The following is a 24,461-nucleotide window of genomic DNA, read 5'->3' on the forward strand; positions in this document are numbered from 1 at the left end:
GGCCCACTCTAAAATAGCCTAACTACAAGCTGCACTAAAAGACAGCGCGCTGGAGCAACTAAAACGAAACGGTACAAAAGTGTCGTTTTGTAGAGTTACTCCAGCACTTTGTGCCATTTTTGTAAACCGGCATCTACAGTTCCATGTTTTCACAATAAACTGCATTAATTGACTTGATTCAATTACAAGGTTATCTAGTCACAGATACATTCTTTAAAAAAAAGTATGGGACTCGAGATATCAATGTTGAAATTCAGAACACCATCTTACAGCTTACAAAGTGCATGTACATGCCCAGTATTATTATATAAATCATCTGAATGTGCTATGGTTTGTAAAGTAACTAGTATCCACTACAAACTAATATGCTCTCTGATTAAGAGAAGAATATTTTAAATATTTAACAGTGCTACATGAAAATGCCATTCATTTTTGGAGGCACGACAAATATGTACAGTGTTATCAATGGGGATTTTAATCCAGCACCCATTCTCTGAGATCATGACTAACACGAGCAAAGTTTAGAGTACAATCAGCGCCAAAGGAGGGGAAGGTTGGTGGCGGTAGAGCTGGCACGTCTGGTTGTTGTTCCATCTGACTGAGAGTGAGTGATGTTTCCATCAGATCATCTTGAAGCCGCACTGAAGAATCCAGCATGACATTCCGGTATCTTCTAAACTCTCCCTCTTCCCTCCAGGATCACCTCATTCGGATGGATGCTTCAACATGAAATACTAAATCTGTTTTTCATTCCGCAAATGTTGCCTGACCTGCTGACTTATTCCAGCATTTCTTTATTTTGGATTGAATGGCCTAGGTTTTGTTTTTTTTCACCCAGTGGTCAAAGGCCTACCTTTGGCTTAAGTTGTGACATTGAGTAAAAGAGACCATAAGGGTAGGTGACGTGATTATGTAATGTGATGTCTAAGACCTCACAAAGCTAGGCAGTCACTAATGCAAATGCTGAAATCAATGGTGATTTTCTCCACACCTGCAGTCTGCTATTCAGGGGCAAATGTAATCGTAGCATAGTTTGAATCATCAGAGGCGACAGAGGTTGTTAGATTCCGTCTAATATTTTTCCCAGGGACCTGTAGTACAGCGTAGTCAATGGAGTACACCGTGGAAATACGATCGTTTGGCTTCTGAAATAGAATGGAAAGAAATCGAATGTGAATAAGAATCGTCATTAATTTGTGCATTGCACCAGAAGTCTGCAGTTCTATTTCAATTGTTTGCAAATACTGTTCGACTGAAAGGTGTTTGCTGACTACCTCCGCTTAGTCTGCCATCCCTATGCGATCTTCTGGGTGCTAAACACTTTAACTCCCCCTCCCATTCCCGCACTGACCTCTCTGTCCTGGGCCTCCTCCACTGCCAGAGTGAGGCAAAAAGCAAATTGGAGGAACAGCACTTCATATTTTGCTTGGGCAGCTTACAACCCAGCAGTATGAATATTGATTTCTCTAACCAAATAACCCCTGCTTTCCTTCTCGCTCCATCCCTCTTCCACCTAATTCATTTTACTATTCGTACACCTTCCCCTCAGCCAACAATGAACCATTCTTCATTTCCTTGATCATTGCCTGCTTTGATCTATCATTTTCACACCTTGCATTCTCTTTCTACCCATCCATTTCTCCAGTTTCCTCCACTCCTACTCTCAGTCTAAAGAAGGGTCTCAACCCGAAACATCACCCATTCCTTCAGTCCAGAGATGTTGCCTGTCCCGCTGAGTTACTCCAGCATTTTGTGCCTATCTTCGACTGAAAAGGTCTGTTGTGTTTGCAACAGAACATCCAGTCCACTGAGCATTTTGGGGTTTGATTCTATTGTCATTTCTATTTCATTGCAAAATCATTTGAAGAATACATTGAGCTGTTAGCATCTTATCAGCAGCAGAATGGACCAATGTCAGGTCCTGAGTAGTCTCCTCACATCACTAATCTCTGTAAATAACTGATCAGTAATTGGCAAAAAAACTGGGCTGGAAAGAACCAAGGTGATCCATGCACCTCCTGTGACTTTCGCAACCTTTATATTACTCAGAAGAACCAGGGGTTCAAGAAGAGAACTGGGTCACTGTTCCAGAAGGACAGTTGTGGACAGGCCATTAAGGGTGACCTTCCCAGCTACACACACACACCTTACAAAAACTAACATGAATAAACTTGCACAGCTTTTATCCAAAATAAATGAAAACAATAATTCAAAGCGTTCAGCGGGTCCGGAAGAATTATCTTATTTTTCTCCACATGTGATGCTTGGCCTGTTGAATATTTCCAGCATGTTCTCCTTTCATGACTTGGCTTTATATTTGGATATTTAGAAAATGGGGCAATGCATAATCTGAACCTGCCCGACAAAATGTCGGCTAACTCTGACATTAGTGTGTATGCTTCTAAGGTGGGCTGCAGTTATCAGGACCATTGCTGGCCCTGTGGTGGGAGGGGGAAACTGACCTAACTAAGGAGATTGACAGAAACGTGAAGAGAGAAGCTTTCAAATTGCTGGGCCTGGAGGAATGTGAAAGTGAACATACAGGTGAATATACAGGTGAATGTGCAGGTAAACATACAGATGAATGTGCAGGTGAATGTTCAGGTGAATGTACAGGTGAATGTACAGGTGAACATACAGGTGAATGTACAGGTGAACATAATGGTGAATGTACAGGTGAACATACAGGTGAATGTGCAGGAGAACATGCAGGTGAATGTGTAGGTGAACGTACAGGTGAACGTACAGGTGAACGTGCAGGTGAACGTGCAGGTGAACGTGCAGGTGAACGTACAGGTGAACGTACAGGTGAATGTGCAGGTGAATGTACAGGTATGTAGGTTAATTGACTGGGTAAATGTAAAAAAAAAAAATTGTCCCTAGTGTGTGTAGGATAGTGTTAGTGTGCGGGGATCGCTGGGCGGCGCGGACTTGGTGGGCCGAAAAGGCCTGTTTCCGCGCTGTATCTGAAATATGAATAATATGAAAATATAAATGTGCAGGTGAACATACAGGTGAATGTGCAGGTGAATGTGTTGGGAGAACATACAGATGAACATACAGGTGAATGTGCAGGTGAATGTACAGGTGAATGTACAGGTGAACGTACAGGTGAATGTACAGCCTCTCCATTCATCTGTACAACAATGTGCAGCATGAAGCAACGCAGAGAAGAGAAACACATCACTGCTGTTTTTCATGGAGAATCACTGAGGTTTGAGGAAGGAGATATCTGCAGCAGTGTGGCCAACTCCCCTTGTGTGCCAACCCAATTCTGAGAAATATATAACCACCTTATCAGATCAGAGAAAATAAGAATAACACACAGTAGTTTTGCTACCTACAGCTTCCTCTAACTCTACAAAATACTTGAAATACTTAACATCACAGGTGCTGAAGATCATTCAGCTCCTTCTGATATTTTTCAATTAATTTTTCAGTATCTGGGCATTGCTAGCAATGTCAGCATTGCTTGCCCGTGAGAATGTAATGGTGAGCTGTCTTTCTGAACTGCTGAAGACGTTCCAAATCAAGATTGTGTGCAGGTTCCCTTCTGCTACCCAATCTGATCTGGAAACATTTATCCATTCCTTCTTTGTCGTTGGACCCAAATCTTGGAACTCCACATCCAACACTATCTGACCAGAGCAACTGCAGCAGCTCACTATTATATAATCATTTGTTTGTTTGTTTGTTTGTTTCTCCCTCCCTCCCTCCCTCCCTCCCTCCCTCCCTCCCTCCCTCCCTCCCTCCCTCCCTCCCTCCCTCCCTCCCTCCCTCCCTCCCTCCCTCCCTCCCTCCCTCCCTCCCTCCCTCCCTCCCTCCCTCCCTCCCTCCCTCCCTCCCTCCCTCCCTCCCTCCCTCCCTCCCTCCCTCCCTCCCTCCCTCCCTCCCTCCCTCCCTCCCTCCCTCCCTCCCTCCCTCCCTCCCTCCCTCCCTCCCTCCCTCCCTCCCTCCCTCCCTCCCTCCCTCCCTCCCTCCCTCCCTCCCTCTCTCTCTCTCTCTCTCTCTCTCTGCTGAGGTGTATTTACCTGACACTCGGCATCTGCTGTTGGGGGACTGGGATCAGGATCTGAAATGAAAAAGAGAAATGTAAAAACTCTGCTTCAAAAGTTGGGTATTACAAGACACAAAGTACCAACCATCTCCAACCATTATCTAGTGGCAGAGCATTTGCAGAAATCTGTAAAAATGAAGCCATTAACACATGTAAACTGACTTCAATCGCATCCAATTTCTGTAGGTTTAATAACTGGTGACCTTTAGTGCCAACACGTTATTCCTATATTTGCCACAGGTCAGTTTGTATATACTGCAACATTGCTGATCAGGCATTGGACATATTTATGAACGTTATTTGCATAGTTTGCAGAGTACTGGTGAAACTGAACAACAAAGTGATGGGTTAGTGCTGGGGTCAGCTCTCATGCCCTGTTGGAATGAATAATGTGAAGTGTTATTACATTTTTAAATCAGAAAAAAAAAGCTGAAGTTAAACTAATGCACAAGTAGATATTGAGGTTTATTAAGAATGAAATCACCTTTTTTGTTATTGGTGTAGACTTACTACAAACTAATATCTCATTTCAGAAGGAATCTACTCTTTAATCATTATTCACTCACATTGTCAAAGGTATTCAGAATATATTAACTGAAAAATAATGTGGAGGCAATACATTTTTTTAAGTAATTGATACCAATGAGAGGTGCTATTTAGATTGTCTGTATATATTTAATGTGTTTACGCTGTATATGAAAGTCTGATCAATGATGATGGTCATTTCAAACTGTCAATGATTGGGATACATTAACCTCTGTCTAGAAACATAGAAACATAGAAAGTAGGTGCAGGTTTAGGCCATTCGGCCCTTCGAGCCTGCACCGCCATTCAATATGATCATGGCTGATCATCCAACTCAGTATCCTGTACCTGCCTTCTCTCCATACCCCCTGATCCCTTTAGTCACAGGGGCCACATCTAACTCCCTCTTAAATATAGCCAATGAACTGGCCTCAACTACCTTCTGTGGCAGAGAATTCCACAGATTCACCACTCTCTGTGTGAAAAAAAAACTTTCTCATCTTGGTCCTAAAAGACTTCCCCCTTATCCTTAAACTGTGACCCCTTGTTCTGGACTTCCCCAACATCTGGAACAATCTTCCTGCATCTAGCCTGTCCAACCCCTTAAGAATTTTGTAAGTTTCTATTTTTATATTTTTATCAGGCTAAATTTCTCAATCAACTAAAATATGATATTTTTCTCCATTAGTTCAGGACTTGTGCAGAAACTGGTTTTGCGAATGACAATTAATTCATCAGTCAGACAGTGGGTCAGACAGTCTCGGCCAACATTCACTGTCCATCCCTTTATGCCCATTAAACTGTGCCTTCTCAGACTATTTCAGAAGGGTGTTCAGTCTCAGTTGCAATGCTGGAGGTTTTGTCCATGTACAGATCAGACCAGGTGAGATAAAACCAGTTAAACAGATGCGCTTTTGTTCTATAATTATCATAAGTTCATAAGTTCACAAGTTATAGGAACAGAATTGGGTCATAAGGTCATAAGTAATAGGAGTAGAATTAGGCCATTTGGCCCATGAAGTCTACTCTGCCATTCAATCATGGTTGATCTATCTTTTCCTCTCAACCCCATTCTCCTGCCTTCTCCTCATAAACCCTGACACCCTTACTGATCAAGGATTTGTCAATCTCCGCCTTAAAAATCCATTTATCCAGTTTATCCATTATCAATTTATTTATGTTCGTCATCCGGAAACCTGGTTTCAGTAACAAAGTTATAATAGCAATATAAAAACCAACAAATTCATTTGATGTCTTTTTGGGAAATAACTTATCCTCTTTACTAATTCTCGCCTTATTACAACTCCATTCCCAAACTAGCATGGTTGATTGTCTTCTGAAGTGTTCCCAGCAAGGCACTTGTTATAGTGGTACCTGTTTAAAGCATGTGGGGTTGACTAAAGAACACTGTGACTTTGCCATCAATGCCCATGTGCCAAACGTGGATAATGGTGAACAATGGAACTGCATTCGGGCTTCATAACAGCTTGGTCATTTTGTCACATTGAAAACATGTCTCATTTCATTTTAATCTGACTATACTGAAATCATTTGATTCTGAGGAAATTATAGTTTCAGCTTCTCGCGGGTTTTAGTTTATCTTTAGCGATGTTATTTTTGATTTTAAGGTTAAAATAAATCCTTTTCAACCACAACTCTCTTGATGGAAAGCTTCATTTTGTTCATGGTTGTTGCCAATCTCATCTGATTTTAAGGTCAGCCCAGGCTAATTTTCATTCTCCTCACAAAGAAAAGTCTGCCTTCCTTCCTTTCTTTGTTTGTGCCTTCTTTGGTTTCTACTTGCTGTGGTACATCCATCAGCAGTGGAAAGCAATGGGGCTGGATTATGTTTACCATTTTCACATATGAGTTGTTCCGGTCAAATGTATTTAATTTGTGGTCTCTGCACCAATAATGCAAAATGTTCAAGGGGGATTAAAAATAAATAAATTCTAGGAAAGATTAATATTAATAGTAAATATTAAAGATTAATAAAAAAACATTAATATAAAATGATTAATAATGAATGGATGGGCAATGTAATCAGGCCCTGTGTAGGTTTTTTAAAGAAGCTATTCTACAAATCTATAAGAACAACACCACTGCCTGTTTCTTTATTTTTTAATGAAACAATGCTAAATAAACAATGCTAATAGTGCTAAAAATAATGTGACTACATTTGATGTGGACTGCATCAATTTATGTCAGGAATATAATCTGTAGGAAATTTATGAAGTAATAAATGACCAAAGAATATGGGAAAAGTAACCTCCATTTCATTGTGCTTCACCATTTGTACCACGTGGAGTTTTGGTCTCCAAATTTGAGGAAGGATATTCTTGCTATTGAGGGCGTGCAGTGTAGGTTCACTAGGTTAATTCCCGGAATGGCGGGACTGTCGCATGTTGAAAGACTGGAGCGACTAGGCTTGTATACACTGGAATTTAGAAGGATGAGAGGGGATCTTATTGAAACATACAAGATTATTAAGGGATTGGATACGTTAGAGGCAGGAAACATGTTCCCAATGTTGGGGGAGTCAGGGACCACAATTTAAGAATAAGGGGTAGGCCATTTAGAACGGAGATGAGGAAAAAAAAATTCAGTCAGAGAGTTGTAAATCTGTGGAATTCACTGCCTCAGAAGGCAGTGGAGGCCAATTCTCTGGATGCTTTCAAGAGAGAGCTAGATAGAGCTCTTAAAGATAGTGGAGTCAGGGGTATGGGGAGAAGGCAGGAATAGGGTACTGATTGAGAATGATCAGCCATGATCACATTAAATGGTGGTGCTGGCTCGAAGGGCCGAATGGCCTACTCCTGCACCTATTGTCTATTGTCTATATAGCAATGGGAAATTACTTGTGCAGATGATACAAAGTAGGAAAGATGCACCTGTTTGGAAAGCTGAGCTTTGAATATTCTGAAGATAGGCACAAAAAGCTGGAGTAACTCAGCGGGTCAGACAGCATCTCTGGAGAGAAGGAATAGGTGACGCTTCAGGTCGAGACCCTTCTTCAGACAGCATCCTACTTTGTATCACCCGCTGAGTTGTGAGTATCTTCGGTTTAAACCAACATTGGCAGTTCCTTCCGACACACTGAATATTCTGGTCAGGTAATAACAGAACAGCTTTTTGAAGGCAATAAGATTATTTGAGCTGTTGAATCATTTCACCAGAAGAAAAAAACCTTATGCGACTCACCTTGTTTTTTTGGTCGGTATCTGATAAAAATAAAAATTAATGTACATATGATGACAAAAGCAGCTATCACTGCTGCAACGATTATCTCAACTTTGCGATTTTTTGATAACTCTGTCGCAATTGTTGTGCTGTTTTTTTGTTCTGAAGTTGCCTGCTGTCCTTCTGCAAAAAAATGGAACAATGTTTCATTTAATTTAATAACAACAGCCTACACTCAGTTTGTAAAATGTAATGAGTTGAATTTAGTTCATATATTTCATTTCATTCAAAAAAAATCCCAGTGAACATGTCCTATTCTATTTGAAGCTGGGACTAGCACCCGTTTATCTGGAATTGAAATTGGTTTTGATTAAATTGTATTATTATTTGTAATATGCAGATTGAATATTCAATGAATGTTAAATTTAAATATTTTTGCCACAACTTCCAGCTGTGATCTTAACATGAGTATTGGTCATGAGTGAGTCGTGAAATGTTTTGAGCAATAAATATGGTCAATTGGAAACAAATCTGATCGGATCTAAGGGAAAAATCAACATAAAAATGAAAAGAAATTCCAGTTAAAAACATATAGATTTTTTTAACTGCTTTACTGGATATGTATTTAAAGAGACTTGATTGACAATCGCCAGGAATGAAGGAAGTTGCAAAATGTGGTGGACACTGCCTGGTCCACCTGGGGTACTGACTTCCCTGCCATTAAAAGAATCTATAGGAGATGCTGCCTCAAAAAGGAATCCAGCATTATCAAGAACCCATACCACCCTGGTCTCACTCTTATTTTACACCTACCATCGGAAAGAAGGTATATGTGTCTGAAAACCATGACATTCATGGTCAGGGGCAGCTTCTTCCCCACAACCATCAGGCTCTTGAACGCTTGAGCATTTGATGGCACTGGGCCTGCACTCGCTGGAGTTTAGAAGAATGAGGGGGTGGCCTCATTGAAAAGTACCGAATAGTGAAAGGTCTGGATAGAGTTGATGTGGAGAGGATGTTTCCACTAGTGGGAGAGTCCAGGACTAGAGGTCAGAGCCTCAGAATTAAAGGGCGTTCCTTTAGGAAGGAGATGAAACGTCACCTGTTCCTTTTCTCCAGAGATGCTGCCTGACCCGCTGAGTTACTCCAGCATTTTGTGTCTGTCATCTTATTTATACGCTGCTCTCCACAAAAACTTCATTTTAATGGCCAATGTGAGTCTTTCCCTTTACATATAAACTTCAAAATGTTAGAGTGTGGCTAATGGACACAATCTTTTTGTCAAATAAACTGCTGGATGAACTCAGCGGGAAAAGCAGCATCTATGGAGCCAAAGGGGTGGTTGATGTGTCAGGCTGAGACTGAATTAGGACTGAGAGCATAGAGGTACGCAGGTCGAAACAGATGGTGGGTCAGGGGAGGTAAATTAGGTCGATGAAAGCAGATCGGGGAGGAGAGTAGGAAGGGTAGAAAAAGAGGTAGGTGATAAGTGGAAACGGGTAAATGAAGGATGGTGGGCAGATGGAACCAAGTGGGTGAGGTTGATGAATCTGACTACCAAGAGGTGGGGGTGAAAATGAAGGAGGATGCTAAAATCGAGTGAAAACTATTACGCATTCTATCAAAAGCTGGAAAACACCTATAAAGGCTTTGGAAACCAATAAAGATTAGGACAGCACTATGTCACAGCTGATAGAGGTGTTACCTCACAGCTCTAGTGCATATAGTTTGACCCTAATCTCTGGTGTTGTCTTCATGGAGTTTGCATGTTCTCCCACTGACATCCGACTTTCCCATGGTTCCTTCCTTCTACAATCCAAAAGATGGCGCAGGTCATAGTAAATTGCCCCTGGTGCGTTGGTGAGTGAGTGGAGTCGAATAGGTATATTGGGAGAATAAAATGGGATTACGGTAGGATTACTGTAATGGGTGCTTGATGGTTAGTACAGACACAGTGGGCTGAAGGGTCTCTGTGCTGTGTGACTCTAAGATTATAACCCCCTTCCTGTAAAGAGTGCACGTTTCAAAGGAAATGTTTGACACTTTGCAGTTGGTGAAACCTACAGCCTGCAGACAATATTACATCAATCTTCAGTTGTTGTGCTGCTTCCTGTCACACGATAGAGAATTATCGACCAAGAAATCTTCAGCAAATACTGAAAATAAAAATCTAAAGGTGTGAAAAGTCTAAATTTCCCCAGCGATTGAGCTGTTGGTGGAAATTATTTCCTTTGCAAGAGTATCATGGCATCTGATACTTGAATAAATTGTGGCTCCATTATTAGCTTGCTCAGTCTAATTCCTTCATTGTCAGGCATTGTTATAACAAATAGTATTTACAATGACAAGGATATTTGTTATTGTAAACAATCAAATTCCTCGTATGTTGCAAAACATACTTGGCGGCACGGTGGCGCAACGGTAGAGTTGCTGCCTTACAGCGAATGCAGCGCCGGAGACTCAAGTTCGATCCTGACTGCGGGCGCCGTCTGTACGGAGTTTGTATGTTCTCCCCGTGACCTGCGTGGGTTTTCTCCGAGATCTTCGGTTTCCTCCCACACTCCAAAGACGTACAGGTATGTAGGTTAATTGACTGGGTAAATGTTAAAAAAATTGTCCCTACTGTGAGTAGGATAGTGTTAGTGTGCGGGGATCGCTGGGCGGCGCGGACTCGGTGGGCCGAAGGGCCTGTTTCCGCGCTGTATCTCTAAAAATAAAATAAAGTATGATTATGTGAGTGTTAGTTAAAATTCCATAACTGACACGTCCTGGTTATGGCTGGGTAAATGATAAAAAAAAAAAATTGTCCCTAGAGGGTGTAGGATAGTGTTAATGTATGGGGATCGCTGGGCGGCACGGACTTGGAGGGCCGAAAAGGCCTGTTTCCGGCTGTATATATATATGATATATGATATGATAAGGTATAAATGGAATTTTGGGCAAGTGTTGAGTGAAAAATTATGAAATTCAATTGGAAACCTCTTTACCGGTTATTTTACACAGTGTGTGGTTTGAAAAACCACGGAAACTTCTCTCCTTTAAAGGTTCAAGGCAGCATTGGCACATTGAACATTTCTGTACTCAAGCTCACATATGTGAACTAATGAATGGAATACTCATAGAGAGAGAATGATTCTGGAGGTTGTTTGTCAGTGTAGTTAAGTTATGGCTTATGACTCACAGGCAACATTTACAGATTTATAGCTACCTAATTATGAATAATAATGAGTAATGTCTTCAGTGAGTAAGGTTAATTTAATGTTTTTCTGCCAGCGTTTTCTTTTCAATTTTGCTATTTGCCAAATGCTCAAAATTATTGCTTTCTTGCTGTTCAAACATTTCCAAACTTTTATACACTTTACATTTACTCAAATGTTCTTAAACACAGGCAACAATGCTGCTTAAATTTTGGGAGGATTCACTCTGTGTATTGATGAATGTGATTAAACCAAGAGGGGAGAGTCATTAGAAACAAGGAATATATGCCTGGCTACTTAGCTACTTAGCCTGCCAAAAATATTCAATGCCATATTATTTAAAAGCAATAAAAAGACACCAAATGCTGGTGTAACTCAGTGGGTCAGACAGCATCTCTGGAGAACATGGTTAGGTGACGTTTCGGGTCGGAACCTTTCTTAATGCTCACTGAAGATGATCCCAGTTACCATAGCACTTTGTCTTATTTGTAAACTAGCATCTGCAGTTCCTTCTTTCTATATTCTTCTTATTTAAGTATTTGATTACTCCAAAGACGTACAGGTATGTAGGTAAATTGGCTGTGTAAATGTAAAAATTGTCCCTAGTGTGTAGGATAGTGTTAATAGTGTTAGTGTGCGGGGATCGCTGGGCGGCGCGGATTTGGTGGGCCGAAAAGGCCTGTTTCCGCACTGTATATATATGATATGATATGATTATGTATTTTCTAGTTTTCCTATCAGAGTGCATCACTCTGATAGGAAAACTAGAAAATACATAATTTCGGCCAAGACTGTGGAGTAAAGTAGTGACTCCACCCTTTCATTTTCAAAATGATTTAGATTACTTTTATTATTACTACTTATTATTACTATTTATATTAGTAATATAAATAGTTACTTTCTCTTTAACGAATAAGACTTAATTTAGGAATCTAATGTGTCCACTGAGGAAAGTGTGTGTGCTAAATACCTAATATAACGGTGAAAAAATAACACAAAGTGCTGGAGTAACTCAACGGGTCAGCCAGCTTCTCTGGAGAACATGGATGGATAACATTTTGAGTTGGGATCGTTCTTCAGATTGACTGTAGTAGGAGGGAAAAAGCGGGAAAAGAGATGGGGGTGCTTCCGTGTGCATGTGTTGAAGGTTATTTTGAAATGGCTCCAAAGGGAAAATGCTTCAGACCAATTTCTATTGTTCCACTCGCAAGAAGACCACACCAGAAGCAAATTCAGTCTGTATTTTGAGGTTACTAAAAAAATCAGCCCAAGCAACTGAAGATTATATATGTTTGTCTTCACAAGGTGCTACCTGAACAAACTCATTTAATTACCTGTGCAAACCAACTTTCTCTTTAAACTGGAGGCAAGGCCAACCAATTCCTGAAAGCACAAAAAAAACTATCGTCCTGCTAATTACATGCATTGGATTGAAGATTGGTGCATGGATGAAATTAGGGTATTTTTAAAATAGTTTTATTCTATAAAATTTGTTCATGGAAATAAAAATATCTCAGAATAAATGTTAGAATTTTGTTTTGGTGAAAACATTAAAGAATCATTGATAAACCAATATATACTTCAAAAGGTTAAAGCTAACTTTTTGAATTGGTGCAAATGAAGATTTCCAACCCAGGATTTCATTGTGTGTGTGTGTGTGTGTGTGTGTGTGTATATATGTATGTATATATATATATATATATTGGACTCCCCAAAAGGCCTTCTACCCTCTTTAGACCTTTTTATTTCTAACTGCCGGCGTGACATCAACCGTCTCAACCTTTCCACTTCCCTTACCTACTCCAACCTCACCCCCTCTGAACGTACAGCCTTCTGCTCACTCTGCAGCAACCCCGACATTATCATCAAACCCGCCGACAATGGAGGTGCCATGGTAGTCTGGCGCGCTGACCTCTACTGCACTGAGGACAGGCGCCAAGTCTTGGTCACCTCCTCCTACTATTCCATGGAGCATGATCCCACAGATGAGCACCAGGCCAAAATCTCACAGACCATTTCTGATTTTTTCACTTCTGGGAGTCTGAAGAAGGGTCTCGACCCAAAATGTCACCCATGCCTTCTCTCCAGAGATGCAGCCTGTCCCGCTGAGTTACTCCAGCTTTTTGTGTCTATCTTCCTTTTAAACCAGCATCTGCAGTTCCTTCACACACACACGCACGCACGCACACACACACACACACACACACACACACACACACACACACACACACACACACACACACACACACACACACACACACACACACACACACACACATATATATAAATATAACATACTAAAATCTATATATATAGTTAATTAAATAAAATAATATATATTTAAATTTAGTTTTAGTGTTAGTTTTTATGTCATTTTTAAGTGTGTGTATATCTATTAAAATATCATGATATCTATATAAATATTAAGCAATATTTTATATATTATGTTAGATATTAGATAATTATATCATTATATTATATGCATTATATATCGCACATGATATATATAATATATAATGTACTCAAAAAATACATAAATCTAAAACATACATAAACTAGATCCGCTTATAATCATAAGCCTATAAGCATTAACCTTTGGAGATTTATAGTAAGCATTTTACAATGTTGCTCAAACAATGTTTGTTTACCACGGGGACTTTCATGACAAGGATGAATATAAATATGTAAATAATTAAGTACTGTACAGTAAATAATAAAAGGAACAGGAGATAATTAACATGGAGCAGCAGCTGAGTGGAAAGATTAGAGGGTTTGAGAAAAAAATTACTACATTAAAGCTCCTATGATTAAAACAAACTTATTTAGGTATATAAGGTTTATAAGGCTCACTGTATAGCTGTGGTGAATGTATTAGCTACACATCCTGATCTGCCAGTGGGGTTGTCAACAAAGTGTGTGTCTGCATAGTTCTGTTTGTCCAGTTACTTTATCTATGACACATTATATAACTAAGTATTGAATTAAGAGAAAAGCCAGTCCATTGGATTTTACTCCATGAACTGCAAGATAACTTAGGAAGTATAGCTATGTTACTGCTCAGAGGAATGTAATCCTTAAAATACATCATCATGATAATTTTATACCTTCCCCAAATAATAATCTTGATACAATATATGTAACGATTTATCATGCAATTATTTGGATGCTTGAAATGACAGACATACCAGCAAAGATAACAGTGATGTTTGTTGTATTTGCTTTCTTGATGAAAACAAACTCTGCCACTGAAAGCAGTTCACAGCCATATGTGCCAGAGTCATTCTTCTTCAGTTGCTGAATTAACATTGTTGCTGTGTTCGTGCCAAGGTCCCATAACAATTGGATTTGGTCATTAACAGCTATGTTGCTGGTCTTCAAACGGATTTCTCCAACCTTGATTTGGTTCCCCAATGTATACTTGTACCACACCAGGCACATGGCATCAGTGAAATTTCCCCTCGAAAGCTTACAGAGGATGGTAGCTGTTTCCCCATAGTTCTTCATGATGGTTGATGGGGACTGCGACAGAGTCAGTGATTCACCTACCAATAAAAACAAGATAGTTGGATGAGCACGATTATTGTCTTTTTACGATTCATAAATAGCAGTCAAGCCAAATTAATTCATTTAATGCTATTCAACCTTGAAGAATAAATTAATAATCGAAATGAACCAAAATTGTATGGGTGGTTACCAGTAACCATTGTTCACTCTCTGACTCGTAAAGGATGATTCATGATTTCTGACTTCAATCGATTACTTTCATCTCTGCTGTAGTGTCCTTTTTCTAGAAATGGAAATCAGTTCTTTGTACACAATGAAAGCCCTCAAGCAGATGTGTAAAGCTAGATAATAACAAATAAAATTGTGTATATAGGCCTCACTTTTTATGTAGAGGTTACATTCTTGAAATGCAGCGCACAATTTGACAACACATAAATTAAACATATATGTGATTACGTTGCCAGATGTATATTTGAGCGCATTATTCAAAAAATATTAGTGCGTAAATCATGCTTTGGAATTAAATGCACATGCATTATTCCAAAGATGCATAAATCAAACACATGTAAACTATGAAGTGCCTCTCCTGCACATCTGTACCAAAAGTAGAAAGTTCTGAAAACACAGTTCAGGGAGCAATTGTGGAAAAATAAACCAAATTAACAGTTCAGACCAAAGAAATCAAGTTTGCTTTGAGTTGCAGAAAAGGTGGGGAAAGAAGGCATAAAGGCAAAGGGAATATCTCTGATAGGGTGAACCCATATTTAGAGTCATCCAGTTGACAGGTTGTTGAGGACAGCTAAAGAGAGGGGCCGTGAAAAAAGGAGCATAAAACTGATCTTAGGGCAATTGGATAAGGAGAATGCAAACAAGTTATTGAAAAGATGCAAAATGCACAAAATGCCAAGATGATGCTCAAGGAGATGGATAAACTCAGACAATCGACAGATGCCTATAGATGGACACAAAAAGCTGGAGTAACGCAGCGGGCCAGACAGCATCTTTGGAGAAAAGGAATAGGTAACGTTTCGGGTCGAGACCCTTCTTCAGACTTGACCCGAAACGTCACCTATTCCTTTTCTCCAGAGTTGCTGTCTGACCCGCTGAGTTACTCCAACGTTTTGTGTCTATCTTCGTGTTAAAGCACCATTTGCAGTTCCTTCCCACATGATGGATGCCGAGGGCAGAACTGGACAATTCTTATAAAGTTTTTAAAAATGAGTTACTTGGAGTTGTAGAATTCAATGTTGGGTCCAGACAGCTGCAAAGTGCCCAGACACAAGACGTGATGTTGCTGCTCCAGCTGATGTTGGGCCTCATTATAATTATACAGGAGCCACAGACAGAAAGGTCAAAATAGGTATCAGGTGGAGAATGAAAGTCACTCGCAATAGGAAGATTTATTCAATACATTGAGACAGAATATGTTTGACCTTAAAGGATAACTGTGTTTCTCTTTACACAGATGCTGTGTGACTTGCTGAGCGTGTCCGGCACATTCCGTTTTTATTTAATATACAGCTGTAACCTTGTTTTACAACTACAATTAACTTATCCTCATTTATTTTCAAAATATGTTTGTACTGTAAAATTGGCATTGGATGTAACATGCATCTTTCAGTAAGTATACATGAACAATGTTGCTGAAATATGTGAGATTGAGTTAAGTAAATTTTCTTTAAAAGTACCCTTTAATGCTAAGTTTAGAGATACAGGGCAGAAAGAGACCCTTTGCCCACCGGGACCGCGCCGACCAGTGATCCCCGCACATTAACACTATCCTACACCCACAAGGGACAATTTTTAAAAAACATTTACCAAGCCAATTAACCTACAAACCTGTACGACTTTGGAGTGTGGGAGGAAACCGAAGATCTCGGAGAAAACCCGCGCAGGTCACGAGGAGAACATACAAACTCCGAACAGACAGCACCTATAGTCGGGATCGAACCCGGGTCTCCGGCGCTGCTTTCGCTGTAAGGCAGCAACTCTACCGTTGCTCCACCGTGACTGTATAAATAACATACAGTTTGTTGAACAAAGATTGAACCCCGGCAATAGTCAACTGGTAGGAGCTATGATTTCCTTTTGATACTTCATGGTACAATTGTTAAGTGACTATAGTTAACTGGCAAATGAATTAATGACAGTTCCACAGTGGTGGGATTACTGCTACTGTTAATGCCATGTTATTTCCAGTGCGGTACAGGATGTGATAGCTGCCATCATATTACAAATAAAGAGTGGATGGCGATGAAGATCAAACTGTTGTATACCTTTCTTTTCAAATTGTTTGCTGGCATACTTTGATAAAATTGCATTAAAACAATGATGTTTCATCTTATGCAATGCACATTCTCCAACAAAGTTAGTGAATTACCACGTGTTTAGGATTTGGCAAGAAAACATACAATATGCATATAAGTTTAAGGTAATATTAAAATTAATTAAAATTAAAAGGTAATATTAAAATTATTAAATGTAAGCTGTGGAATGGTGAATGGTTATCAGGATTTCGTTTATTGTTCATTGATGGCATTGTTAGTGGAGAGATTTATCTACAACATTGTTAGCATGTTTCCACTAGTGGGAGAGTCTGGGATTTAAAGGGCACAGCCTCATAATAAAAGGACGAAAGGAGATGAGGAGGAATTTCTTTATCATCATCATCATATCATCATATATATACAGCCGGAATATATTAGTCAGAAGGTAGTGAATCTGTGGCATTCATTGCCACAGAGGGCTGTGGAGACCAAATCATTGGGTATTTTAAGGCGGAGATTGACAGATTCTAGATTGGTAAGGGTGTCAAAGGATATGGGGAGAAGGCAGGAGAATGGGGTTGAGAGGCAAAGATAGATCAGCCAAAATTGAATGGTGGTGTAGATGATCCGAATGGCCTAATTCTGCTTCAATGACTTATGAACATGAACTTATGAGAGTTAAAATAGAGTTTAAGTGGGCGGAGTATTGTCAGAAAGGTTGGCATGCTCAATACACAAAGAATATTAACGACCCATATAAGATTTTACGATCTGGGAGGAAATCTTGTACGAAAAAAGAAAATGGATGTTAAGATAGCACTGTTAGTAGTACTGAAAATGGATGTCAAGATAGCTATGGCTAGGCTTTGAAGGAGTTGGTGATTGTCTTCAAGATTTAAGATTACATTTATTGTCACATGGAAGGTATTTATTCACAAAGTGCTGGAGTAACTCAGCAGGTCAGGCAGCATCTCAGGAGAGAAGGCATGGGTGACCTTTCGGGTCGAGACCCTTCTTCAGACTTCTCGACCCGGAACGTCACCCATTCCTTCTCTCCTGAGATGCTGCCTGACCTGCTGAGTTACTCCAGCATTTTGTGGATAAATACCGTCGATTTGTACCAGCATCTGCAGTTATTTTCTTACACTTTATTGTCACATGTACCAATTAAGGTACAGTGAAATTTGAGTAGGTTTAATATTGCCACCTTCAGGGAGCAGGGCGGAGCACACACTTCAGTCTGCATCATTGGTAAGGGGGGAAAGAAATATGATGGAGTTACATGCTCAAACATTGTCTCTAATATTGTGACATTCCAGAATGCGACAGATAAGATTTACGTCTGTGATGTAATCAGGTTTCTTGTGTCTGCTATTCATTGTAACTGACAAATATCAGTGGAAAGGCAAAACTGAATTCTCCAATTGAATTGATTGCCAGCAGGTGGCCTTCTTCAGATTAACCATTAAAAAAATGTAATCTGTATTAATATTTATTCTGTTTTCTGGATAATACAAAGCATGTTCTAAAAATTGTTTGACGGCTAACAATGTGATAAACTTTGAAGTTTGTTGTAGCTATTATATATTCACATTAGAAGTTTTCTTTAATACGTCACATATTGATTAACTTTTGAGATAAATTTAAAAAAATTGTGAGTACTAGCAAAGGAACAGTTTTTAATTAACATCACAATTGTGCCCCCTCAGATTAGAAGCCAAACTATTCATTGAGGTCCAAAGAGACATAAAGTGCTGGAGTAACTCAGCAGGTCAGGCAGCATCTCTGGAGAAACATGGATAGATGATGTTTCAGGTCGGGACCCTTCTTCAAACTGGAGAAGGGTTCTGAGCTGAAAAGCCACCTATCCATGCTGTCTGACCAGCTGAGTTACTCCAGCATTTTGTGTCTTTTTTTTGTAAACCAGCATCTGCAGTTCCTTGTGTCTGCTATTCATTGGGGTGAGATGGTCCTTTAACACAGTCTTAATAATGAGCTTTAAGGCCAACCTTACCAAAGTATTCTCTTCGGAATCAGAATACCTTTACCATTAGTTCTCCTCAAGGTTTTTGAAGCGGTCAACTTATTGCCATATTATTTTATATTATAGACTATTGTGTAGAGACTGCCTGCACTTGAGACCCACGTTTCTTACTGATGAGTGAGTGAGTGATTGGATAGCAGAGCACCCTTTATTTCACTGGATCTCAGTAGTACGCACAATCCTACTGCTGTGTTTGTGGAACAGACCTCAGCCCAGTCGGTCAACTGTCTCAACAAAAGGCACCATTTTCACTTACAGTCTTGGTGATGAGTGAAATAATAAAGGGTATGATATAAATAAGCTCTTTAACCTGAAACGTTAGCTCTGCTTGTCTTTTCACAGATGCCTTTTGACGCTGAGTGTTTCCAGAACTTTCTGTTTTTGTGATGTGGATGAGTGTAACCGGATTTTGGAATATCAGCATCAAAACATATGGTGCTAAATCAGTTGGGAACCTGACATTTGATCAATTATGCCCATGAGCTGGGAGATAGAGATTATCTCTGCATAATTAGAAAATACTTCTTGCAGTATAAAGAAAATAATCAGAATCAGGCCCGACAATATCTCAATTACCTGAACAAAATATGTCATACGCTTTACAGGCACAAGTAAGCATAATGGGATGCAGATGAGGACCCAGTCCAATATGTTGATGTTCTGGGGCAAATGGATCATGATCATGGTCGGAGCTATGCCTATTTTCTTCTGAGGTATTGCAGTCAAAATAACATTGCGAATATTGCATTTTCTGTTATTTAAGTTTAAGTGACACAGCAGCCTTATTGATGAGTAGGTAAGTGAATACATATCAATCTGTAATAACATAGACACAAAATCTATGCGGCGGCGGCACGGTAACGCAGCGGTAGAGTTGCTGCTTTACAGCGAATGCAGCGCCGGAGACTCAGGTTCGATCCTGACTACGGGCGCCGTCTGTACGGAGTTTGTACGTTCTCCCCGTGACCTGCGTGGGTTTTCTCCGAGATCTTCGGTTTCCTCCCACACTCCAAAGACGTACGGGTATGTAGGTTAATTTGACTGGGTAAATGTTAAAAAAATTGTCCCTAGTGTGTGTAGGATAGTATTAATGTGCGGGGATCGCTGGGCGGCGCGGACTTGGTGGGCCGAAAAGGCCTGTTTCCGCGCTGTACATATATGATATGATATGATATGAAAATGCTGGAGTAACTCAGCGGGACAGGCAGTATCTCTGGAGAGAAGGAATAGGTGACGTTTTGGGTCGAGACCCTTTTTCAGACCCATTCCTTCTCTCCAGAGATGCTGCCTGTCCCGCTGAGTTACTCCAGCATTTTGTATCTATCTTCGGTGTAAACCAGCATCTGCAGTTCCTTCCTACCCAATCTGTAACAAGGTTAATACCGTGCTACAATTCCCATTCACCACTGCCAATCTAGCTGACACTGAGAATTAATTATTAGCAGTGCAGAGTCCCATTTCTGACTATAGATATTTAACACATAATTTAAAATATTTGGTATTTTTACTATCTGTTAACATTTTTTTTCTCTTTTAAATAGTCTTTCTTACCTTGCTTATTTTGTACATCTTTCATTGTTGAATACACCACTCTAATTTTCATTTCATTCTTTGATACTCCTACATTTATTTTCTAATTCTCAACATTAAATCAATCGGATTGTATTGTTGCCGTCATTTTCAGACACTTGCAAAGAGCTCAGATCTGCACATTGTGTCACAAAAAAAGTTGCAAAACCTTCATTTCCTGCAAATGTGGGTCAACCAATACTGTACATTTAAGGAAAAAAAATGCAAGAATGTAATTTATGAACTTCCTAGGAATTTAACAGCATATTGGCGGCACGGTGGCGCAGCGGTAGAGTTGCTGCCTTACAGCGAATGCAGCGCCGGAGACTCAGGTTCGATCCTGACTACGGGCGCCGTCTGTACGGAGTTTGTACGTTCTCCCCGTGACTTGCGTGGGTTTTCTCCGAGATCTTCAGTTTCCTCCCACACTCCAAAGACGTACAGGTATGTAGGTTAATTGGCTGGGCAAATATAAAAATTGTCCCTAGTGGGTGTAGGATAGTGTTAGTGTGCGGGGATCGTTGGGCGGCGTGGACCCAGTGGGCCGAAGGGCCTGTTTCTGCGCTGTATCTCTAAATCAAATCTAAATCTAAATATCCTTTGAACGATATCATTATCCAGGATCAAGAGTTTTAAAAATACCCTCAAGAAAAAGCATTCATAAAATTTATTGCAGTAGTTTTATGTTTTACATTGCATTAATTAATTCTTGTAAAGTGGTGCAATACAACTGTAATGGCTTTGTGGAATTGGCATCATGTTTCAAAACAATCCGAGCTTCCTTTATGCTCAAGATAGACACAAAATCCTGCAGCAACACAGCATGTCAGGCAGCATCTCTGGAGAGAAGGAATGGGTGATGAGAGATGCATCTCTCCAGAGATGCTGCCTGTCCCGCTGTATTACATTTTGTGTCTATCTTTGGTGTAAACCAGCATCTGCAGTTCCTTCCCACACATTCCTTCATCTTTAATGGGAATGTGTGCTGAGATAAAGTTTAGACTGATGTTTCTCTGATGCAAGCCTCTCTAATATTATTTGGATTTGACATTGTACAGAAAGAGAGGACTTGAAATTATCGATTGTCTTGTTGCATTCCCACAGTACAAAAACACTTCACAACCAGAGAAATTATACTAAAGTGCAGCTGATAGGTTGTCAATATATGCAATGACAAAATTTGTTTTTATATTTGCTTTGTCTTTTGCAAACTAATATCGAGTCAAATTAAACATATTGAATATTGTCAAGAAATCAAATCCAGCTTGCTAATGCTGTTTGCAGTCAGTGAGATGGTCTCTGCCTCCAAAATTTGTTCCATTCTCTTACATGCTGATGTACCGCGTTTAGCTCCACAAAATTAGGATGAATAACTCATCATTACGTTGGAAGTTATACTATGAATTAATCATAAGTAGTATTTCCATTGCTATCTCAAAACAACCTGGCCTCTCCTCAACTCCATTCTTCTCTTTGTGCTGCAACCTTTAAACACCCACACAAGGGGTTTTCCTTGGCTTCTGCAAATTAATCAAATCAAAAACTTGCCCAGAATCTCAACTCCACTACTAAAGCAGTATACTATATCAGGCAGTAACATTATGTTCTAACTCTGAAACTTGATTCCAATGAAGTTGATGGAACTGAACTTATGATAGATAAAACTGGAGGACATAGAGTTAGGGTACGGGGAAAGTGATTTTGAATGAATGTGAGGGTGATCTTCTTCACCCCGAGTGTGCTGAGTACCTGGAATATAATGCTTGAGAACGTGGCGGGAGTACGCTTGCTGGCAGAAGTATCTTGACATGCACTTGAATTGCTTGGATTCAGAATGTTACTGGCCATACGCTGGAAAATGATGTTTGAATATAGATAGGTGCCCACAAGTTGGCATGACCATGATGGGCCAAATGGCCTGTTTCCCTGAATCTAACTGAAATGCAATATCCTTTTGGCACCAGAAAGAGCATTTAACATTGTTCTGTGGGATTTGGTCACATTTCTTACTCTTTCACGTAAGGGTGTGTGCAGAGGATTTAAATGTAATCACTTTTCCTGGGACGCGTTAAATACACATACTGGATGCATTCACAAGCATCCAGTATGTGTATTCAACTGGTTTACATAAGGGGCTCCTCTGTGCAAAAAAAAAGTATATACTCCCTCACCCCAACCCAAATTCAAACGTTGCAATGTGTTTTCTGGTCATTGAGCAAAAGCTAACACAAGTCAAGGAAATACCGTGGCAGAGATATTCAACTCAACCATATCACGGGAAGAGGCAGCAAGGAGAATTAGCACCCATAATGGTTGGCATCCTGTTTCATTAGCAGCAACAATACAAAAGGTTTTTTTTGTAACTACTAAATTCAAGCATATGAAATAAATGCTCATTTACGTTAAATTAGTATTGAAAGTCTGAGTTATTTCTTACATTTGTTATTCAGTCTTTAACTTTGATTGAATCAGTACTACAGCCCAACTAATTTCCATGTGAGACCCCTTTGTGACTTTTGTGCAGTCATAGGTCTTATATTAATGATATTGTCATGTGACATTGAAGGGGGACATTTTGTTCATTAAGTCTAAGCCGGCTTCCATTAATCCCATCCCCCCACAGTATACATGCATCAATAAAATCAGATCCGCATATATATTCTAGTATTAATGGCAAAAACCCAATTGACAATTTTTCAACCGTGCGCTGTGTATCAACAGTGGAAGAAAATTTTATATAGTGAGTAATTGAGAGTCACCAAACATTTGGACGTAAAGCAAAGGTGGATTGGTCTGACTAGCGTCATTACATGAAGACATTGCATCACTGTCAAATGCCACTCTTTGCTTCTTAAGAATCCTTCATAATTCCAAATGAACTAATGCTCAATTGGAAAGTAATCTGATGAAAATATAAAATGGCTTTGATACAGAGTCATAGAAAGTCATACAGTGTGGAAACAGACCCTTTGGCCCAACTTGCCCACACCGACCAACATGTGCCAATCTCACTAGTCCCACATGCCTGCTTTTGACCCATATCCCTCTAAACCAGTCCTATCCATGTACCTGTCTAATTGCTTCTTAAACGTTGTAATACTGCCTGCCACAACTACCTTCTCCAGCAGCTTTTTCCATATACCCACCACCCATTGCGTGAAAAGGTTACCCCTCAGATTCCTATAAAATCTTTCCCCCTTCACTTTAAACGTATGCCCTCTGGGCAAGAGACTCTGTTCATCCACCCGATTTATTCCTCTCATGACTTAAGACACTATTTATATATGTCTGTAATATATCTGAAATTATATCTGTAATTTGAGATAGTCTGCAGCTGAAATGCAGATGATAAAATGTATTTTGTTATCTGGATAACATTTACAAGATAAATGGACTTCACTTATAAATGAATTTCACTGTATTTAAGGTATAGGTCATAAAAACAAAAATGCTTCCATTGAAGGTTACATCCTTTTCAATGTTCAACAGATTTAAAAGTCCACATAATAAAACTTGCACTTACCCCGAGCATTTTGCCATAAGGACACAGAGAGGACTAGGAAGATTTGATGAGCAAACCTTATTGTGGCCATCTCTTTCATAGCTCCAAGCAGACCAGACCCATGGGCGAGAGGAGCTGTCTGAACACTGCACTCCTAAGCACTTAGGATGTCTGTAAGCAAGTTTCCTCCACAAGTGAATAACAGTCACACCTTGATTGCACATATGTAACACCGCCCCCGCAAGCCAAACCTCTTTGATGAACCCTCTGTGATTTGCAGGTCACATTCATTTTTTTTACACTGCACAGATAGTTGAAGGCGGCCAACAGGAAGGGTACCCATGACGACATTTGTTGACAGCAAACCCCTTGCCTTGGCTGTTGATTCCCGAAACTGGTAGCAGGCTTCTCACACTGCCCACATGTGCACTTTGCCCGAATGTTCCTGTTACAAAAACCAAAAGCCCAAACAAAAAAATGACACCTGCAAATTGGGAGATACCTTTGAGGGAGCATCTCTTTCATTGGTAATGGATAAGCAAGAAACTACGTGCATGACCAGTTCTAGTTAAGACTTCCAACTAACCAGCTATGACAAGGCACATAAGATCTAAAC

General features: G+C 39.9%; 1 protein-coding gene across 1 annotated transcript; it reads right to left on the reverse strand.

Moving 5' to 3' along the window:
• Positions 1–222: 222 nt before the first annotated feature.
• Positions 223–23,945, reverse strand: LOC144599130 (uncharacterized). The gene is made up of 5 exons (XM_078409859.1): positions 23,867–23,945; positions 14,145–14,501; positions 7,784–7,945; positions 4,032–4,072; positions 223–1,145 (listed from the first exon to the last, which is right to left on the reverse strand). The coding sequence occupies exons 1-5, from the start codon at positions 23,943–23,945 to the stop codon at positions 1,002–1,004; spliced, it is 783 nt and encodes a 260-aa protein (XP_078265985.1). The 3' UTR covers positions 223–1,001.
• Positions 23,946–24,461: the final 516 nt, after the last annotated feature.

The sequence above is a fragment of the Rhinoraja longicauda genome, chromosome 13 (assembly GCF_053455715.1).
Source record: "Rhinoraja longicauda isolate Sanriku21f chromosome 13, sRhiLon1.1, whole genome shotgun sequence".
Classification (NCBI taxonomy): Eukaryota; Metazoa; Chordata; class Chondrichthyes; order Rajiformes; family Arhynchobatidae; genus Rhinoraja; species Rhinoraja longicauda.

What these genes read in the sequence shown, in the direction of transcription:
- LOC144599130 (XM_078409859.1), bottom strand. Translation starts at nt 23,945, where the DNA reads ATGAAAGAGATGGCCACAATAAGGTTTGCTCATCAAATCTTCCTAGTC. An exon ending in ATACCGACCAAAAAAACAAG is followed by an intron (nt 4,073 to 7,783) that starts GTGAGTCGCATA and finishes TTTTCATTTCAG; the next exon opens with ATCCTGATCCCAGTCCCCCA. An exon ending in CAGCAGATGCCGAGTGTCAG is followed by an intron (nt 1,146 to 4,031) that starts GTAAATACACCT and finishes ATTCTATTTCAG; the next exon opens with AAGCCAAACGATCGTATTTC.